General features: G+C 41.6%; 1 protein-coding gene across 1 annotated transcript in view; it reads left to right on the top strand.

Annotated features, from left to right (window-relative positions):
* Window positions 1–19,794, top strand: part of deup1.L (deuterosome assembly protein 1 L homeolog) — a 54,094-nt gene extending 34,300 nt beyond the window's left edge. The window contains exons 10-13 of the mRNA XM_018247783.2: window positions 3,647–3,823; window positions 10,603–10,748; window positions 15,202–15,451; window positions 18,498–19,794. Of these exons, the coding sequence (XP_018103272.1) occupies window positions 3,647–3,823; window positions 10,603–10,748; window positions 15,202–15,451; window positions 18,498–18,668 (744 nt within the window). The 3' untranslated portion in view covers window positions 18,669–19,794. The remainder of the gene's footprint in view (window positions 1–3,646; window positions 3,824–10,602; window positions 10,749–15,201; window positions 15,452–18,497) is intronic.
* Window positions 19,795–22,000: the final 2,206 nt, after the last annotated feature.

Genomic DNA, 22,000 nt, shown 5'->3' with positions numbered 1-22,000 from the left:
GACTTGTGCTCTGATAAACTTCAATCACTCTTTACTGCTGTACTGCAAGTTGGAGTGATATCACCCCTCTCCCTCCCCCTCCAGCAGCCAAACAAAGGAACAATGGGAAGGTAACCAGATAACAGCTCCCTAACACAAGATAACAGCTGCCTGGTAGATCTAAGAGCAACACTCAATAGTAAAAACCCATGTCCCACTGAGACACATTCAGTTACACTGAGAAGGAAAAACAGCAGCCTGCCAGAAAGCATTTCTCTCCTAAAGTGCAGGCACAAGTCACATGACTGGAGGCAGCTGGGAAATTGACAAAATGTCTAGCCCCGTATTCAATTTTGAAATCTGACATGGGGCTAGACATTTTGTCAATTTCCCAGCTGCCCCAAGTCATCTGATAAACTTCAATCACTCTTTACAGTATCTGACAGTATCCCTTTAAACCTACCGAGCACCAATGTTAGCCTATGGGGACCTTCCCCATAAGCTTTTTTTGAAAATCCTTCGATCGATGGATTAAAATCCTTCGAATGGTTTGATCAAAGTATTTGCTGTAAATCCTTCGACCTCGATATTCGAAGTCAAAGGATTTTACTTTGAGGGTCGAATATCGAGGGTTAATTAACCCTCGATATTCGACCCTTAGTAAATGTGCCCCTAAAAGTTAACTCAAAGGTGAACCACCCTTTAATATATTCTTCTTTTGTGAAAGTGTTTTTTGGGGGGGAATCTGCTTTGCTTGATAGCGCTCCAAAAACAAGCTGCTTTATTTTGGTATAAAATAATGGTAGAGCAGTGGAAGAGCAGCCGCATTCCTTTCAGGGAGACAGATGGAAATGACAGATTGTTTGAAACACGTTCCTTTCACACTAAAGGAAGATTTGAGTAAATAGTTATTGAGCCGGCGTTTTAGGAATCTTTGTTTGCAGAAGAGAATATGCCGCTTGGCAGAAGGATCTATAATCATCACAGGACAACATTTCTGGCCTGTAATTTTCAGCAATAAGATGCAGCACTTCTAGGGGATAATTTTCCTGATGGTTACGTTATTATTCCATGAACCAAGGTAACCGCAGGAAAATCTGGCAGATCCCAGAGTAGGGAAGTAGAGCACTTTGGTGCAGAGATTATATTTAATGTATTTTGAATTTGAAAAGACTGTAAACTTAAAGGAATTGTTCAGTACAAAAATAAAACTGGGTAAACAGATAGGCTGTGTAAAATAAAAATAAAAAATTCTAATATAGTTATTTAGCCAAATAATATCCCAATATGCGTGGAAGGTATTTTCCATGCAAAGCTGAATCTTACCCTGATGCTTAACTGTCTGTAAATAGAAGATAAATCCTACGTATGTACAGGGTCTCATTTTTCTTTTAAAGGAACAGTTCAATGTAAAAGTAAAAACTGGGTAAATAGATAGGCTGTGCAAAATAAAACATATCTAATACAGTTAGTTAGCCAAAAATGTAAAGTATAAAAGCTAGAGTGAATGGATGTGTAACATAATAGCCAGAACACTACTTCCTGCTTTTCAGCTCTCTTGCTTTCCACTGATTGGTTACCAGGCAGTATCTTTAGGTGTATGGCCAGCTTTAGTCTTATCTAGTGGTTTTCAAACTGTGGTGCTGAACCTGGAGGTATAGTTCAGTAGACAAGCGCCCAACCAAGACCTGCCTAGTAGTAGCCCAACCTGGAACCGCTAAAGCTCTTTTCCTCATCTTCTGAAGCAGAGATCCTCAACCAGTGGCTCAGTTGGTCATTAACCCCTTGGATGTTGCTCCCAGTGGCCTCAAAGCAGGTGATGAATTCCAGGCTTGGAGGCAAGTTTTGGTTGTATAAAAATCAGATGTACTGACAAACAGTGTCTCCTGTAGGCTGCCAGTCCACATAGGGTCTACCAAATCACAACCTTATTTGGTACCACCAAGGAACTTTTTTCATGCTTGTGTTGCTCCTCAACTCTTATAACATTTGGATGTGGCTCACTGGATCTCTCTCATTCGGGTAAATTTATCAAAGAGTGAAGTTCTGCCACTAGAGTGAAATTCCGCAGCTCTCAATTCATTTCTATGGGATTTTGAAAGACGTATTTATCAATGGGTGAAAGTGAAAGTTCACCCTTTGATGAATACGCCTTTAAAAATCCCATAGAAATGAATGGGGAGTGGCGGCATTTCACTCTAGTGGCGGAACTTCACGATTAACTTCACTCTTTGATAAATATACCCCATTGACTTATACATGAATTCGGCAGGTTTTAGGCGGCGACTAGTTGAATTCGAATTCTTAAAGGGCCAGAGTTTGATAAATTTAGAAAATCTAATTGTGTTTGGATAATTCACTAGTAGAATGTGACAGTTTAGAGCAAAAAAAAAAAAAAAGAATGTTCAAATTCGAATTTTTAATTCGACTCTTAAATGGATCCTGTCATTGGAAAACATGTTTTTTTCAAAACGCATCAGTTAATAGTGCTACTCCAGCAGAATTCTGCACTGAAATCCATTTCTCAAAAGAGCAAACAGATTTTTTTATATTCAATTTTGAAATCTGACATGGGGCTAGACATTTTGTCAATTTCCCAGCTGCCCCTGGTCATGTGACTTGTGCCTGCACTTTAGGAGAGAAATGCTTTCTGGCAGGCTGCTGTTTTTCCTTCTCAATGTAACTGAATGTGTCTCAGTGGGACATGGGTTTTTACTATTGAGTGTTGTTCTTAGGCTAAGGCCACACTAGGCGATAGCGCCGCGATTTGACTCGCCGCGACTTTTCGCCGCGACTTTTATGCAATCGCTGGGGAAACTTTTGCGCTGGCGTCTATGGGGAATCGCGTAAAATTGCCAGCATAAAAACACACGCGGCGATCTTTTCTCTACTGTCGCTCGAAATTGCCTCGCTAGGCGATTTCGAGCGACAATAGAAAAAAGATCGCCGCGTGTGTTTTTACGCTGGCGATTTTACGCGATTCCCCATAGACGCCAGCGCAAAAGTTTCCCCAGCGATTGCGGCTTAAAAAAATCGCGGCGCTATCGCCTAGTGTGGCCTTAGCCTTAGATCTACCAGGCAGCTGTTATCTTGTGTTAGGGAGCTGCTATCTGGTTACCTTCCCATTGTTCTTTTGTTTGGCTGCTGGGAGGGGGGTGATATCACTCCAACTTGCAGTAAAGAGTGATTGAAGTTTATCAGAGCACAAGTCACATGACCAGGGGTACCTGGGAAATTGACAAAATGTCTAGCCCCATGTCAGATTTCAAAATTGAATATAAAAAAATCTGTTTGCTCTTTTGAGAAATGGATTTCAGTGCAGAATTCTGCTGGAGCAGCACTATTAACTGATTCATCTGATCATTCCCATGACAGTATCCCTTTAATAAATCTGCCCCCTAAAGTCATGGAGTTTGCTGGGGCCTCAACTTGCAAATTCTGAAAACCTCTGCCCTAATCCGAAGCAAAGATGGACACTGAGCAGCTTTGAGGATAAGAGAATGCAATTCAGTAATACATACACATTACTTACTGTAGCACAGAGAATAAACTACAGTTTAGTGCGGAGAAGAGTAAGTTGGTCCGTGTCCAAGGCTGGAGCAGTTCTCCTGTCTCAGTATCTGGATCTAAAGCAGATGTTCTTGTTAATGTGTGTGATTATTATCAGGCTGAAAGTGATCTGCATCAAAAGGAAGCCAAAAACAGTGACCTGGAACGACTGAGGGAAGATATCACTGACCTGACTGCAAAGCTTAATCAGAAAGATGTCACTATAGCAACCATCAGCCGGAAAGTTTCTCGCCTGGAGCGAGAGTCGGAACTGAAAGGAACTCCGAACCGACAGGTATGCAAATTACACGCTTTGTTGTTTTTATTCTCGTTATTCAAAAGCAGAAAAGCGGCGAATGTTCCCCCCCCTGCAACGTGAGCCGCATAGAAAGTGAGATGAAGCTCTTATGTTTTTCATGACAAATTAGTGCTTGTATTGATCTGGGGGATGTCTGCAGGGCTGTTACTACCTATAGCTTGTGTCTTATTTCTACCTATACTCATTGATTCTAACATGAAAGAAGTACCTTTTACATGCAGTGGCCCAATTATTTCTCCCACCACAAATAAGACTGGGGCCATACAACTCCCTTGGTGGCCCTCCAACCTCCTGTACAGAGAAACAAAGCTGAGCTTAAAGGAGAAGGAAAGTACTTTTATACTTGGGGTTGCCAAAAGTTAGGCACCCCTAAGTGATCGCATTTACTTACCTGACACCCCGGGCCGATGCTTCTATCAGCACAAAACTGCACCAGCCCGGGGTTATTCCAGCGAGCACCACGGAGGGTTAGTCGGTCTTCCGGCTTCTTCTTTCTTCTCGCTGCTGTGCATGCATTCTACAGGTATGGGATCCGTTATCCAGAAAGCTTGAATTATGGAATAGCTATCTCCGATCTCCATTTTATCCAAATAATCCAATTTATTTTAAATGATTCTCTTTTTCTCTGTAAAGGCCCCCATACATGGGCTGATAAAAGCTGCTGACAGACCAAGTCGGCAGCTTATTGGCCTGTGTGGGGCCATCCAACGGGCTTCCTCGATCGAATTCTGGCCGAAAGTCGGCCAGATCTCGATTGGGCAGGTTAAAAAATCCCGTCAGATAGCGGCCGCATCTGTGCCTGTATGCGGACCCGCTATCCGACCACCCGGATGCATTATGATCCGATCATTGGGCCCTAGGGCCCACGGGGAGAGATCCACCCATTTAGTGACATCGCCAAACGAGCGGATCTCTATGTCTATGGCCACCTTAATAATTAAACAGTAGCTTGTGCTTGATCCCAACTAAGATATAATTAATTCTTATTGGATTGGGGTGGGGTGTGCGACATCAGGGCAGAGCTAATGATGCAAAATGATGCAAAAAACAGATAATTGGCAACCCTAGGCAGAATATAGTGTACAGAACAGATATGCACTTATGTAACTGATTTGCATATCCAAACACAAGGTTGCACCATGGGCAGATTTAACATACTAATCCGGCCCTTCTGACTGGTTTGGCAGTTTATGTGCGTTCATGGGGCCGCCTGCCAGTCCTCCCTGACTGATATCGAGCCAAAAATCAGCCACATATTGATCAGGCAGGTTTGAATCTCCTGTCCAATCAAAGGCCGCATCAGCTAGTTGCAGTGTCGGACTGGCCCTCAGGGATACCAGGAAAACTCCCGGTGGGCCCAGGTGTCAGTGGGCCCTCCTGCTTCAAAACATTTGGCATATTTCATGGCCATTACCTATTTCTATGAGAACAAAGAAACTAAATAGATGGAATAATAGATCATAGTATGTAAAGAGAAGAGACTAGCAGAATAGAGGTTGCGTGAGGAGAGGAATTATAATAGTACTGAGAGTGGGCCCCTGATATAAAGTCTTTTGGTGAACCCCTGGTCTAAGATTTTTGGGTGGGCCCCTGGTGTCCCTGGCTAGTTGATGCAGTCCTCGTTTTGGCAGCACCTATTCCTGCCATTGGAATCTGATAGTTTGGCCCTAGGGCCAGCACCGGATTCGCTGGGCGGGCGCCCCTAGGCCGCAAAAGCGCCAGCGTGCGAGCGCCGGAGCACTGGGGAGCACAGGCTCCCCACAGAGCGGCTGGGCGGCATGCCGCCCCCAAAAATGTGCCGCCCTAGGCCCGGGCCTATGTGGCCTCGCCACAAATCCGGGCCTGCCTAGGGCTGAACAATTGGATTAGCCCAATATCACCCGCTTTTAGTGGGCATATCGGGGGGAAAGATCTGCTCGTTTATCGACCTCGATAAATCTTATAGTATCTTATGGTGTATGGCCATCCTTAATTAGACACTGGTGGTCATTTATAAACACTCGGCAAATTTGCATCTGGGCAGTAACCCATGGCAACCAATCAGATGATTGCTTTCATTGTCCAACCTGCAGCTGGATGAATAAAAGCTAATCACTGATTGGTTGCTAAGGGTTACTGCCCAAGTGCAAATTTGCCCAGTCTTTATAAATAAGCCCCAGTAAGCAAGAGCAGTCTCCATGGTTTTTTTCCCATAATGCTGAATATTTTCTCCGAACTTCTGTGACGCAGTTGCGCTGCACCAACACAATTGTATTCAATTCGCCAAAGTGGATGCAAATGCTCGTGCGCTTCGCTGCAAGGTTGGGCACAGCTGTGCTGAATAGTTCCAAAGTCTGCTTGGCGTCATTTACGGTGTTTGCCGTGCGAGTGATGTCTGCACCCATGGGGCACGTGTTCGGCACCTATTGATGCACGGTGCGATGTGAACCCGTCACCACTTGGTGGAGGTGGCAGTAGCTCCAAGGTTCCCCTGCATCAATAGACACAGCAGCTCTCAATTTCAGAATGGAAAGTAGAAAGGATCAACGGCGCCAGCTCAACTATACGGAAGTGCAAGGAGTGAATTTTGACGCAAGTATCTTTAATGAAAGTGGTTTTAGGCACAACTTGCGAGAGAATAAGTTGTCCCCTGTGCTTACAGATGTAAATGAGCCCTAGAATGTACAGTACAGATGTGCACCTCTATAATCACACTGCCTGGCTGAATGAGACGTACAGTAGAGCTGCAGGTATATTCCTCTGTAGCGTCTTTATGTGCAGTGAAATGTACAGTGCAGCTGTGGGTGAAGCTGGCTGCGTGTCCCATATGGTAAACAACATAATGAAACAACATAATATGATAAGTACGAGCTTCCCTTAGATCCATAAATGCTTCCTCGCTGCCATCGCATTACTCCGAAAGCAAACATTTGCCATCTTCATGCCCTGTCACCTGCAGTCGTAATCCTCTGTAAATAGAACATAATATAATAAGCTCCGGTAAATAAACATTCCATTTATTTTAAACAGATTTATATAAACATGCCGGTGGTCATAATTAAAAAAACAAACAAAAAAAAACATGTTCACTAACATGTCAGGTTTTTGGAAATGTGTTTATTTAATCGCACCTTAGGATTTCTATGAAATCTTTTTCCTGCAGTAATGAGAATTATGTGTATTTACACCATGAAGAAGCTTTTATCCTGTGCTTTTACTTGGAGTTGTTCTCTTCCCTCTGCACTTTCTTACTGGCTGCAAATTAGAAAAAAAAAAAATGATTTTCAGATATTTATGAACTGAATCAACATGGTTATCACATATGAGTTTGAATCAGCTACAAGAGCTCCATGTTTATTTGGAAAGGAGATGGGCTTTAAGAATACCTGGTGGTCTAGTGGGGCGTCAGAAACGTCTGCCCGCTGCTTCCTCTCATCGCCGATCCCAAACGCCGTTTCTGGGTTTCGTGCAGGTAGAGTTGATAGACTCTGCTTTCTTCATGCGCAGAGTGGCGTCATTGCGGTTGTTGCGAAATTCAAAGGCACAAATGCCATATCCCATTACCCAACGTAAAAAGGTTCTTTTCTAGGCTCCTGGGTGCAATTTACAATTGTGTTATTCCGGTTTTGATCATTGCCTGTCCCTGACTTGTCTTTCTGCTGCCTGAATATGACCCCTGCCTGGTTTTAACTATTCTTCGGATCCTGAATTGGTGCTGTGCTATCACCTGACCCAACCTTGCTGCCATAATCCGATTTTGTACCGCTACTGACCGTCTGGTATTGACCCTGCCTGTTTTCACGCCACGCTGACAGCTCCTGTGTCCTTTCCGCATACGTTCGTTTCCCTTGTGTGCCCAGAGCTCTCTCCTTGGTCCTCTTACATAAGTCCTGGCGGCATCCGAGTGGCGGAGGACTCCACCTGAAGCCAAATGTGGCTGCTATAAGCAGAAGAGTGAGCCGTGCCCAGGACCTTGGAGTTAGTTCTGAGTTTTGGATACCATACATTACATGGGCATATTGTTCTCTCTTATACATACATATATATATATATATATATATATATACACACACACACAAGTATGGGATCCGTTATCTAGAAACCTGTTATCCAAAATACTGTGAATTATGGAAAGGCCCTCTCCGATAGACTCCGTTTTATCCAAATTATCCAAATATTTATTTTATGATTTCCTTTTTCTGTGTAATAATAAAACAGTAGCTTGTGCTCGATCCCAACTAAGATATAATGAATCCTTATTGGAGGCAAAACCAGCCTATTGGGTTTATTTAATGTTTACATGATTTTCTAGTAGACTGAAGGTATGAAGATCCAAATTACGGAAAGATCCGAGCTTTCTGGATAACGTCATCCCTGGTAAATACTGAAAAAAGACTTATGCTACTGTTTTATTACTGTTTTATTACTACAGGGAAAAAGGAAATCATTTTAAAAATTTGGATTATTTGGATAAAATAGAGGCTTTCTGGATAATGGGTTTCCGGATAATGGGTCCTATATCTGTACGCCATACCTGTTCCAGCCAGAGATGATTTGTAGGGTCATAATTGCTTTTGCACAACAATCAGGTTTCATTCTAGCCCTTTTTAACATTATAATTTCTTACTAAATATTCCGACAGTGGAGTGAATGTAAACACTGACACAAATAATTCTGACAGGGACATGGTGTATTGGCCACTACTATAGCAATTGATGGCACTTGGCACTTCAGGGTTAATAAAAGAATATATGTGCAGACTTCTATTTAACATGGGGTGGGCCTGCTCACTAATCCTCCTTCTTTCTTGCTCCGTCTTGTTTGCTTTGTCTTGGTCAGACTTGGTTGCAGGCTGACACTGGCCCATCCAAGTCAAACGACAGATCGGTGAAATATTGCGGCTATAATTGGCCGGTTTTTGGCAGCAGCCAAATCATTCTAAGAGCATGGGGTAAGATGCTCTGCTCTGCGATTGTAAGAAAACCTTTGATGAGTCCTGAAGCAATCGCTCTTCCCTCTATCTGGATCTGGAATTTCTTTGAAGATTGATGAATGTAGGAATTTAGGACAAAAAGCCTTGATAGTGGCAGAGCATACAAAGCGCTAGTTTTATGTCTTTGCTCTAAATAAGACAGACAAGATAAATTGCTGGGGTTTGTGCCCTGAGAAGCAACGTTGTCGCTTCTGCAGCTGAAAACTCCTGGAAGTGATTTTGCCTCTCCACAGGGTCTGTAGGTGATAACTGGGAGGTTTTGAGGGTGCAATCAAGCAATAGCCAAAGTATTATCTGAATCTAATTGTAACAATGAATAACATATAAGGAGTCTGGTTAATGGGGTTGTTCACCTTTGAATTAACTTTTAGTATGATCTAGAGAGGGATATTCTGAGACGATTTGCAATTGGTTTTCATGTTTTATTATTTATATATGTTATTTAGCTTCTTATTGAGCAGCTCTCCAGTTTGCAATTTCAGACATCTGGTTGCAAAGATCCAAATTCCCCTAGCAACAAGCATTGGAATATGAATAGGAGAGGGTCTGAATAGAAAGATGAATAATAAAAAGTAACAGCAACAATAAATGTGTAGCCTTACAGAGTATTTGTTTTTTTAAATAGGGTCAGTGACCCCCACTTTAAAGCTGTTGAGGATAGTCAGAAGAGGAAGGCAATTCATTCAAAAACTAAAAAACATACTTAGGGGCAGATTTATCAAGGGTCGAATTTCAAAGTGGAAAATACTTCGAAATTCGACCATCGAATAGAAACCTCCGACATTCGAAGTCGGAGGATTTTATTCATCGTATTCTGATCGTAGTACGATCGTACTTCGAACCGTACGATTCAAACGATTTTATCGTACGATTTTCCTTCGAATATAAAAAACTTTAAAAATTGGTCTGGAAGGTCCCCATAGGTTAACATACACTTCGGCAGGTTTAAGTTGGCGAAGTATTGAAGTCAAAGTTTTTTTAAAGAGACAGTACTTCGATCATCGATTGGCCGAATAGTCGAACGATTTTTACTTCGAATCGAAGTCAAAGTAAATTCGAAGTCATAGTATCCTATGGTCGAAGTATCCAAAAAATTACTTCTAATTTCAAATTTTTTAACTTCGAAGTTTCCCTCGAATTCACTTCGACCCTTGATAAATCTGCCCCTAAAAGTTAATGTGATCCACCCCTTTGAAGTTTAAGGGGTTGTTCACCTTCCAACACTTTTTTCAGTTCAGTTGGTTTCAGACAGTTCACCAGAAATAAAGACTTTTTCTAATTATTTTTATTTTCTATGTGTGACCGTTTTCTAATATTGAAGTGTAAAGTCTAAATTTTCACCTTTATAAGTAGCTCTGGGAAGGGGGGGGGGTGCCGACCCTCTAAACTGTCCTAAATTGATACATTAAGTTGTTACATTTACTTAGCTTTTCAACAGCCAATCAGAGCCCACTGAGCATGTGAGTGTCACAGACACTTTCCAAGATGGTGACCCCCTGTGACAAGTTTGAAGTCCTGGATCATTGCTGCTATTGACAAGCTGAAATTTTAGTCTCGTGCAATAAGTTCACTATATAAAATATGGCATTTTTAGCCACATTCATTTTTAGGGTTGAGTTCTCCTTTAATGACCCCTTTATATTCACTATAAAATGTAAAATTAATGGAGCAACTTCATAGAAATGCCTCATAGAGGTTCAACTGACAGTCTTCTTCAAAGCACATACAAAAGCTTTCATTTATTCAAAATTATTTGCGTGCTTTATTTTTGTTTGTTTTCCAGACTTTGATGACACTCAACCAGAAAGATGTTATAGTGGATATGCCCCAAGTACATCCAGTTAACAAGAAGCCTCAGACAGACTCAGTAGAGGCTGATCCATGGATCAGTGATAAACGTGGAGAGCACGACAAACCACAAAAGCACAGGTATGTGTTACTACTCTGAGCTGGCACTTGTTTTGTGCACGAGTGTATCACACAACTTGGCTGCAGGCTTCAGGAAATATTTAGATACTTGACCAGGTTGCCCTTTCTTCTTCTGAACAACAGTACCGTATATACTCGAGTATAAGCCGTCCCGAGTATAAGCCGAGGTACCTAATTTTACCTCCAAAAACTGGGAAAGCTAATTGACTCGAGTATAAGCCTAGGGTGAGAAATGCAGCAGCTTCTGGTAAGTTTCAATCAAAAAATTGAGGGTTTCTGCTCCGGCGTCTTGTTTTCGGATGCCGGCGACCATTCTTGGACGCCGGCGAATATTCTTGGAGACTATTCTTGGATGCCGGCGGCTATTCTTAGACGCAAGTGACTATTCTTAGGCACCGGTGACCGTTTTTGCGCTTGACCCGAGTATAAGCCGAGGTAGAGTTTTTCAGCATATTTTGGGGGCTGAAAAACTCAGCTTATACTCAAGTATATACGGTATGTTCCTGCAGAAAAGTCTTGATTTTGTGGTCATTACACAACATTAATCTTCGCTGAAATTTGTCCTGGACAACAGGAGGTTTCTAGTGGCAGTCACACAATAAGGGGCACATTTATCTAGGGTCGAATTTCGAATTCATGGGAGTTTTTTAAACTCCCATGAACTCGAAATTCAACCAATTGAAATTCATTAAAAATAAAAATCGAATTTTCAAAACTCGGGTGAATAGGATCAACCCGAAAATTCGAACTGTATTTGAATTGAATTTTAATCGAATTCAATTCGAGTTTTTATCTGGAAAAAACTCGAATGTCAGAAAGGCAGCAAACAACTGCAAATTGATCCCAGGACTAAAACAGCAATTCAACAGGTTTTAGGTGGCAAATACTCTAATTCGAGTTCTTTAAAGGGGTTGTTCATCTTTGAATTAACTTTTAGTATGATGTAGAGAGTGATATTCTGAGACAGTTTGCAATTGCTTTTTAGTATTTGTGGTTTTTGAGTTATTTAGCTTTTTATTCAGCAGCTCTCCAGTTTGCAGATTGAACGATCTGGTTGATAGGGTCCAAATTACCTTGACAACCATGCATTGATTTGAAAAAGAGACTGGAATATGAATAGGAGAGGGTCTGAATAGAAAGAGGAGTAATAAAAAGTAACAATAACAAGACATTTGTAGCTTTACAGAGCTTTTGTTTTTAGATGGGTTCAGTGACCCCTATTTGAAAGTTGGAAAGAGTCAGAAGAAGGCAAATGATTCAAAAATGATAAAAAATAAATCATAAAGACCAATTGAAAGGTTGCTTAGAATTAGCCTTTCTATAGCATACTAAAAGTTAACTTAAAGGTGCAACACCCCTTTAAGGGCCAAAATATGATAAATTTCGAAAATCAAATTAGAATTTTTTTTTAAATTCAAGTCAAATTTGACCGTTTCTAATTAGAATTTTCAATTCGACCCTTGATAAATCTGCCCATAAATATATCAGTTTAGTGAAACGCAACCGCACTACACTTTTACATGGGGACACTTTTCCAGTTTTGAGGCAGTGGATGTTGCACTTGTCATGGTGACTATTTCTCTAGACCTACTCGTGACCGAAGCTTTTTGCTACTTTGCTGATGTATTTTTCCCTAGTGTGAATTATGATGTCATGTCTGTGGCTACAATAAATCATTCTTATTGCTGATCCTGTGGCTGATGAACACACAGAGAAGTGCAAGATCAAGGGCAAGAAACCTGCTGAAGGGGTGGGAGTTATAAAGAGAGCCTTGCCAGGATGAAGTTGGTTAATCTAGAAAAATGATGCCTTTGAGCAGTTATGATTAATGTGTATGAACTCAGTGAAGGTCTGGACAGGGATCTCCCAAGGGACCTCATTATTCCCTGAACACTGGAGATTGTCCTGCGCGGAATCAATTTCTAAGACCCAAACCCGCGACCGGAACCGCAGCCCGCATATTTACCCACTTTGATCCGCTACCCAACCCAGATCCACAACTCATAGTAAACGAAGAAGATATATTAACCGCTCCGACTCACCGCAGATTCTGTAGTTTTCAAAAGCCGGCAAATTGTTGTACAAGTCCGGGTGCAGGAACTTCGGCGTCCCACGCCATATACAGACAGAAGCAAAAAGAAAGGTAAATTCCGCACACCAGCTCGTCAGTTGAAAAACATCATCTTTATTCGACCATATTAAAACACACGCTGCTTGACGCGTTTCGGGCTCAGCTGCCCTTAATCATAAGCTTATGATTAAGGGCAGCTGAGCCCGAAACGCGTCAAGCAGCGTGTTTTAATATGGTCGAATAAAGATGATGTTTTTCAACTGACGAGCTGGTGTGCGGAATTTACCTTTCTTTTTTCTCCAGATCCACAACTGCCTTATCCGTAACCCGCCGACCACCATCAAACAGGAAGTGATGTTGTTGCAAACCGGAAGTGACATCGTCAAAAGTGGGCGGGCAGAAACAAGTTTTGTAAAACTTTAAAAAGAGTAAAATATAGATAATAGTACATAACATAAGACATTAAGATCAGACCCAAAACCACAGACCCGCATCTATACCCGCACCTGAAAATCCTCCCCTCATTCTGCAGGGTCACCGTTTTTTGTTTTTTTTTGCGGGTAACCCGCGGGTACCCGACCCACGGCAGGACTCTAATTTATGTATCAGTAATGGTTAGGGATGCACCAAACTGACCACAAAGGATTAAAGTTTTGTGTGCTAACTTGGAGGCTCCATCCTGGTGGGGGCCCGGACCACTCAGTACAGGGCTTTTCTATGAATAATGCTATTTTTCCACAATCCAGGGTCTGGGCTCTGTTAGCCTGCACCTTCAAAGCGGGGAACATTTTAGGTGGTAGGCACTGTTGTCTAATAGCTAGGGTGCCAATTAGTTTTAAATGGCAACTGGAAGAATAATATGTAGCGTAAATACGTTTACTTGATATAATTAAAGGGGACCTGTCACCTTAAGAAATAATTCCAAATCTTATTCAATGGTGTTAGTCAAGCAAAAAAAAAAAAAACTTCACTTGCACTTTAAAAATGATTTAAATTTGTTTTTTTTATTGTCTTGGAATTCACAATCACAGCAAGTAGGCAGCAGCCATTTTGTTAACACTGGTATTAAGGCAAGCTTTGCATCATGCCAAAATATTGTTTATGTGCCAGAATGGGGGACCTGATGCCCATCCACATGCACTGCTTACACAATTAGATGGCGAGGAGGGAGGGGGAATGTAGGGAGAGCAGTGACATCTAGGAAGTGCAGAATGGAAAGTGAAAGTCATTTCCTGCCCCGCCTCTATTCCTAAGGCATAGAGAAGGGGCAGGCAATTTATGACAGCTGAGACTTTTATACAAGTTTATAACAGGTATGGATGTTTTAATATAAAAAAAAAATTGGATTTCATGTTTCATATAAAAAGGACTTTTATTATACAGATTTTTATGTCTGGGTGACAGGTACCCTTTAATGGGGTCTCACAACATCTGTTTTACATTGGACCCTGCCACCGCTAAGGATCTCCCTGAATACCATATAGGAAAGTGCAGGTGGTCTATAGAAAGAAAGCCGCTATTCACATGATCACACCTCACATTATCCTGTAATTAGATGCACTTAGAACTTTCAGCCTGTATGTAAGAAGCACTTACAGGATTCTTATAAAACTCGTAATAACAAAGCCGAGACAGAAGAAAGCAGGACGGAAATGTTAATCAATTATGTCTTTGTGGTTCAGGAGAGAAAGTGGTGGGGGAAAAGCTTGTGATTATAAATGTGTGATAATGAAGACTCCGTATGGAAGCTCCTTTCTTATGTATCCAAACTTGCTGATCATTTCCAGCGCAGCCTTTATTCTACACGATCATTCAATATTGTGCAGTTGGCCGGCGCAGCTGCTGCTCGTATCACAGTAATTGGAGCACTTGCAAATGTCACAATATTATGTGTTGTGCCGAGTGTGTCGTATAATTAGGACTTGCCATGAAGGGAGAAAACAAAGTGCCGCCATATAAGTGTACGAGTCATGAGATGCTGGGGCTCATTTATTAAAGGGCAAGGAAAGTGTAAAATAGAATAAGGCTAGAAATGCTGTATTTTGTATACTCAATATAAACATGAACTTACTGCAACACAAGCCTAATCAAACAAATGATTTGTGCTTTATTAACCCAAAATGTTCATTATATGCTAGGGATGCAACAAATCCAGGACTTGGTTCGGCCAGGATTCTGACTTTTTCAGCAGGATTCAGTCGAATCCTTCTGCCCGGCCGAACCGAATCCTATATGCATATGCAAATTAGGGGGGCATATGCAAATTAGGATTCAGATTCGGCCAAATCCAAAATACCGGATCCGGTGCATCCCTATTATATGCTGAATATATTACTTTATGGCTGCCGTTAAAATCGCAACTTGCTCTCCTTTTTATTTCAGATCATTTCACAAGGAAATTAATTTGCCACCGCTGAAGGCAACTAACTGCGCAGATACAAGTAATCCCAGCGAATGGGAGCGAAGTCTGTGCCCGTGGAACACTCTACTCCAGGCCAGTGTCACGGACAAGGAATGTGACAATGAAAGTGAATGGTTCAGCCTGTACAATAGTATCATGTATGCCGACCTGGAGTTTCCCCCCATTCCTATTAATTCTGCCTTTGATCAGCTGAAGGATTCCACCGACTCGGTGAGTATTGTTACTGAATCTTTACCCCTGTAAATCCTGTATTCCCCTCTTAAACGGGCAGCTCACCTTTAAGTTAACATTAAGTATGTTTTAGAATGGCCAATTATAAGCAGCTTTTTAATTGGTCTTCGTTTTCTTGAATTATTTGCCTTCTTCTGACTCTTTCAAATGGGGGTCACTGACCACATTTAAAAACAAATGCTCTGTAAGGCTACTTTTTATTGGTACTTTTTATTATTCATCTTTCTATTCAGGCCTCATCTATTCATATTCCGGTCTCTTATTCAAATCAATACATGGTTGCTAGGGGAATTTGGATCCTAGCAACCAGACTGCTGAAATTACATAGTTAAATTGGGTTGCAAAAAAGACAAAGTCCATCCAAATGAAAACCTAGCATCCATACACACACCCCTCTCTACTTTTAATTAAATTCTATCCACCCATACCTATACGAACTATAGAGCTTAGTATCACAATAGCTTTTGATATTACAAACTGAAGAGCTGCCGAATAAAAAAAACGAACTCAAAAATCACAAATAATAAAAAATTAAAACCAATTGCAAATTGTCTCAGAATATCTCTCTCTATATCATAACAATTAACTCAAAGGTGAACAACCCTGTTAATAAAGGACAACGCTTTTCTGGCCACCTTTGGTTGTTACCAGTGGCGTAACTAGATGTTACTGGGCCCCATAGCAAATTCATTTTAGGGCCCAAAACATATCCAGAGGTTGTGCTTTTTTATCAATATATATATTGAAATTGCTCATTAATTAGGGCCTTATGGGGCCCCCTATTCTGCCTGGGCCCCCTGCAGCCGGGTCTGTTTCCTCTCTAGTTACACCCCTGGATTTTGTGGCAATCCGACCCCCGGATTTTGTCGCGATCCGACGCGCTGCGACAAAACGCATGCAACAAAAATAAGGTAAGAGATAGAATTGTCGTATGGTGTTGCAGCGTTGATCAACGCTGAGACAATTCTATTTCTTACCTTATTTTTGTCGCATGCGTTTTGTCGCAGCGCGTCGGATCGCGACAAAGTCGTTCGTGGAATCCTACCCTAGGAAAGAAGGGTGAAGAATGGAAGTAAGATAAGCAATAAAATAGCATTAAATAACTACTCTCACAATCTGATGTCTGTGCCCTTGACTACATGGCTTGTACCTTAGGGTTTAGTTCTCCTTTAACACTACAGATTTTTGGTGGCATAGTAAGAGAATGTAATAAATAGAAAGTTTGTTCCTGTTCTAGTAACCCATAGCAACTGTGCATTTGCTGGTCTGCTGATGGAAAACAAGCTTCTGAACGTGTTACTAGACCCGGAGCAAACTTTGCAATTATTATTTTGTTGTCCCTTTAGTCCCTGTGACTGCACCCACCAACAATATCAATGTGATGACATAGACAGACAGTATTCTGCCTGTGTGTACTTTGATTTAGGGAGACATTTAAAGGGGTGCTTCACCTTTCAGTTCAGTTAACTTTTGGTATGTTGTATAATTGCCGATTCTAAGCAACTTTTGAATTGGTCTTTATTATTATTTTTTTTATATATAGTTTTCTAATTATTTGCCTTTTTCTTCTGATTCTGTCCAGTTTTGAAATGGGGATCACTGACCCCCATCTAAAAACAAATGCTTTGTAAAGATGCAAAATTATTGTTATTACTACTTTTTAATAGTTTGCTTTCTGTTCAGGCCTCTCCTATTCATAATCTTTATTCAAATCAGTGAATGGTTGCTAGGGCAATTTGTCCACTAGCAACCATTCGTATACATACTGGAACATCTTGATGCATTCCTTGCCCCGACCACCTGCTTGCCGGCATTGTGATTCGATTATTGGGCCCTGGAGCCCACAATCGTCTCAGCCTGATATCGCCCACTCAAGGTGGGCATATAGCGTTGCCCCCATAGCAACTTAGGGTCGGGGCTGTGGCATAATGGGGCAGGACGATTACGTGGGGGAGCGAGCCAATGACGTATCGGGGTTGGTCCGATGACATCAGGGGCAGGGCTTTGATTTGGCATTCTGAGATTGCCCACTCGCCACGTCAATCTCTGGGAATCCTGTCCGGTTTTCCTAATTTGGAAAACCAGGCAGGCAGTTTTGACCCGGATAGCGCTTTAAAAAATCGGGATGTCCGGGTCAAAACTGAACAGGTGGCAACCCTATGAGCATGTACAGTAATAGTTTAATTGGCAGACACCAGGACATGTCTGGTTTTCAGGAGGGTGAACTGTTTCAGGGTAAAATGTTAGTGGTCTAATATAAATGTTTTAAGTAATGGGTTTTACATATTTTCAGGTTTGCCACTAGGGAAAGCTAGAGGATAACACTTGTGAGGGAAAAGCCCTGGTGGGTGGAGAATAGTAAGTTATATAAGGGAAGGTTTCAGGAAGTGACATCAGATGCATCATGGGTAGCAAGACGAGCAGAGGGCACTGCAGCAGTAGAGTCATCTCCTGGAAGAGGTACTGAGCCTAGGTAGTGTGAGGCCTCATGGTGTAATACTATGCTCTAGGAAGTGTAAGTTAGAGAGGTAACTAACATGGGCAGCTATGGCTCCAACTAGGAGTTAGTGGGCATGCAACATGTTCCCAGCGGGAATCCTGCCAGCCAGGAGTTAAGAGGAAAGGCTAGATCTGGAAAGTGAGCCGGCAAGGCTCAAACATGACACCATTTATTTTTTTGACCTTCTACACCAGCCCAAGACTCCCACGGCCCTTTAGCAAGATTTGTGTCCCTAATGATACCCCCCAGGAGTTCAACCTCTTCTTTTCAACTGATGCACACTACATGATCTGGGCTGCTACCACTTGAGCTTATGGACCTAATATAAAATACAGCATTTCCAGCCATATTGTTGGCTCTTGCCTGACCCAAGTGTTTGTATAAAGCAATTTCAGAGGTGGATCTCAAGTTGATCACCTTTATCCTGCATCGCATGATGAGGGGTCTGATAAATCAGAAAATGACTGAGTAGATGCAGTTGCTTCTTTCTCTTTAATTCTACAATTACTATTTACTGTTTTGCAGTCGCACACCGGAGAGTCTTTTATCTGTGCCGCAGAGAAATTCCTGCTGGAGGAAACCAGGAGAGCCAGCGACTTCGAGAAGATCTTGAACTCTCACATTGAGGATATGAAAAGACACTCGGAAACCACTGTCACCAAATATAAAAGTCACGCTCAGAGCAGACACATATGAATTCCCTATGGAGCCCCCTAACAATGAACAACTGTTGCAGAAGAGGGGCTTTAGTCATATGAAAAACTCAACCCGCAAAACCCTAACCTGCACCCTACCCTAAGCCACGAAAATAATGCCATTGTACGACCCACGCACAACCCGTACCCACGTCTTCTCACTTTGTACGCAACATCTATGAGCGCCTCTGGTTCCAAGACAGGGAATCTTCAGGGGCAGTGTTGGAGTGTATTTCCCCAATATGACCTGCACCCAACCCTAACCCACAGTGATTGGCCAAATCTCAACCCGAACCAACTAACTGCTGGTCAACCCTAATTTGGACAGTGCCATTTATGGCCCCATTTAGCTGCCCACAACTACATCATGCCACAGCTCTTGACTATCTTGTCACACCAACCTTCTTATAAGAGGACAGTAAATCCAACAAGGAGCCCTAGGAAGTAGTGATGTGAACGTCAGGAAAAACTCAACCCACACCCGACCCTAAACTGCGAAACGTTGCCATTGCAGGACCCGCACCGAACTAGTACTTGCGTTTTTCACTCTTTATGCTACTTCCATCTGGTTCCAAAACATGGAATCTTCGGGGGCAGTGTTGGAGTGTTTTTCCCCAGTCTGACCTCCAACCCTAACCTGCAGTGATTGGCCAAATCTCAACCTGAACCGCCCAACTCATGGTCAAACCGTGGGTCACCCCATTTTTGAATTGCGGTTCCAATGTACGGGAGGGTGGTCCCTTCCAACTAGGTAACAGTTGCTGAGGATGTATACAGGAGTATATAATAATCATATCCACTCATCATTAAATTACTTATTATGTGACAAACATTTCAAGCTCAAAATATATTTATTCCATTTAATATTTCATACATTTTTATAATGTATATTTGTTCTTATAGTAAAAGATATATTTTGGTATGATCCAAGCCTGATTTCAACCATGATTTCTGTTTTTATGCCACTGCACTGGAGATGGAACTCCCTGTGATGTATGTTTGACATAAAGGTGTTTAATATGTATTGACCCATTATGTGACATTTAGGGGTTTATTTACTAAAAAGCTGAATTTATCTCATGGTTTTAATAAAAAAAAAGCTCAACCAAACTCATGTGCTTTTGCCATATTTATTACAGGTATGGGACCTGTTAGCCAGAATGCTCGGGACCAGATAATGGATCTTTCCGTAACTTGCATCTTCATACCTTTAGTCTACTAGAAAATCACGTAAACATTAAATAAACCCAACAGGCTGGTTTTGCCTCCAATAAGGATTAATTATATCTCAGTTGGGATCAAGTACAAGCTACTGTTTTATTATTACAGAAGAAAAGGAAATCATTTTTAAACATTATTTGGATAAAATTTAGTCCATAGGAGATGGTCATTCAGTAATCCGGAGCTTTCTGGATAATGGATCCCATACCTGTACTATAATAACTTGGGTTTTTTCCCAATCCGATTTACTCAATAAAATAATATGAAAACTCTTCAGGTTTTTACCTGAAAACCCCAAATGTATCAAATTATCTGGCTAAACCCAGCGCAAACCACAATATCTTCAAATTGGGATAATTACATCCTCCCTTTGACTTACACGTGACCTCGAGAGGTCTGAGATTGACGATTTTCGGATTCAGATTTTTTGCAGCATTGGGGTATAATAAATCTCAAACAAACTGAGTTTTTGCCCCAAAAAAACCCAACCAGATAAATTCAAGTTTAGTAAATAACCCTCTAATTGTTATTTCACTAGTCGTGAGAGATATAATTCGGCATTTCCCAACCTGGCAGGGGCAAGGGCAGTACAGACGTAAGGTCACAACTGTTGATCTCACAAGAGGCTCATAGTGTCTGGATGCCTCAAGATCTACAGTAGCCTATTCTACACTGTAGTATGTCTGCCTTGCAAGCTCCTATAGACAATAAAACACTTGGGAGGACCAGTCTATGGTTGAAATGGATGATGCAAGTTAATGGTGGTTCATTTGCTTTGGTGGTAGCTTTGGAATGCAAAAATGCACCTTGATTTGTGGCCCATCTAAATGATGACTCCAGGGCCTTGCCACCAGCAAACAGCACTGGCTGCATGTGATTAATTGGAAGCCATTTAATTTCTTAATTCTTGAAATATAGGGTTGTGAAAATATTAAGCAGTTTGTCTTGGTGTGTGACCACAAAAATAAAAAACAGATTAGTCTCATTTCTGATCCAGCTGCCTAATAATGTGCCCATCTTGTTTAGGAAAGACCTCAGTGAGAAGGTTGTTATTGTGGAATGTGCAGCAGGAGCTCACTTTACTCCAGTTTCACAAGCAACATTAGTAGGGCATTTTGGCTCAGAGGGAAAGATCATCTTTTAGAAGCAATGGCAGATGAAAGCTCACTCCCCTCAACCATGATGGCTGTGGTTTTGATGAGCAGCTCCTTATCAGTGGACTACAACTACCAATCTGGGCCCAGAGAGAAGGTGGTGTTATGGAGTACAGTCTATGGAGAACGTTCCAGAGGAGGAGATATAGTTGGGTGACAGGTCCCCATCCATACCTTCGGAAGGAGCTACCTGGTCGGGTGGTGAAATTACTAAGCAAGTCCACCTTTAATCCACTATAGACCTTTTTTATTCTAGTGTTTCAAATATACCTCATCTGTCAAAGTCCATAATAAGCAGTTTTTTTTTCTTAAAGGGACACTGTCATGGGAAAAAGAATTTTTTCAAAATAAATCAGTTAATAGTGCTGCTCCAGCAGAATTCTGCACTGAAATCCATTTCTCAAAAGAGCAAACAGGTTTTTTTTATATTCAATTTTGAAATCTGACATGGGGCTAGACATATTGTCAATTTCCCAGCTGCCCCAAGTCATGTGACTTGTGCTCTGATAAACTTCAATCACTCTTTACTGCAAGTTGGAGTGATATCACCCCTCCCTTTTCCCCCCAGCAGCCAAACAAAAGAACAATGGGAAGGTAACCAGATAACAGCTCCCTAACACAAGATAACAGCTGCCTGGTAGATCTCAGAACAACACTCAATAGTAAAAACCCATGTCTCATTGAGACACATTCAGTTACATTGAGAAGGAAAAACAGCAGTCTGCCAGAAAGCATTTCTCTCCTAAAGTGCAGGCACAAGTCACATGACCAGGGGCAGCTGGGAAATTGACAAAATGTCTAGCCCCGTATTCAATTTTGAAATCTGACATGGGGCTAGACATTTTGTCAATTTCCCAGCTGCCCCAAGTCATCTGATAAACTTCAATCACTCTTTACAGTATGCAAACCCTGATTCCAAGATGTACACACTTTCCTTTTCAGGGGACCACAAACAATG

Source organism: Xenopus laevis, chromosome 2L, assembly GCF_017654675.1.
Source record: "Xenopus laevis strain J_2021 chromosome 2L, Xenopus_laevis_v10.1, whole genome shotgun sequence".
Lineage (NCBI taxonomy): Eukaryota > Metazoa > Chordata > Amphibia > Anura > Pipidae > Xenopus > Xenopus laevis.
The sequence above is the reverse complement of the archived record's forward strand: the minus strand, read 5'-3'. Positions and strand labels throughout refer to the sequence as shown.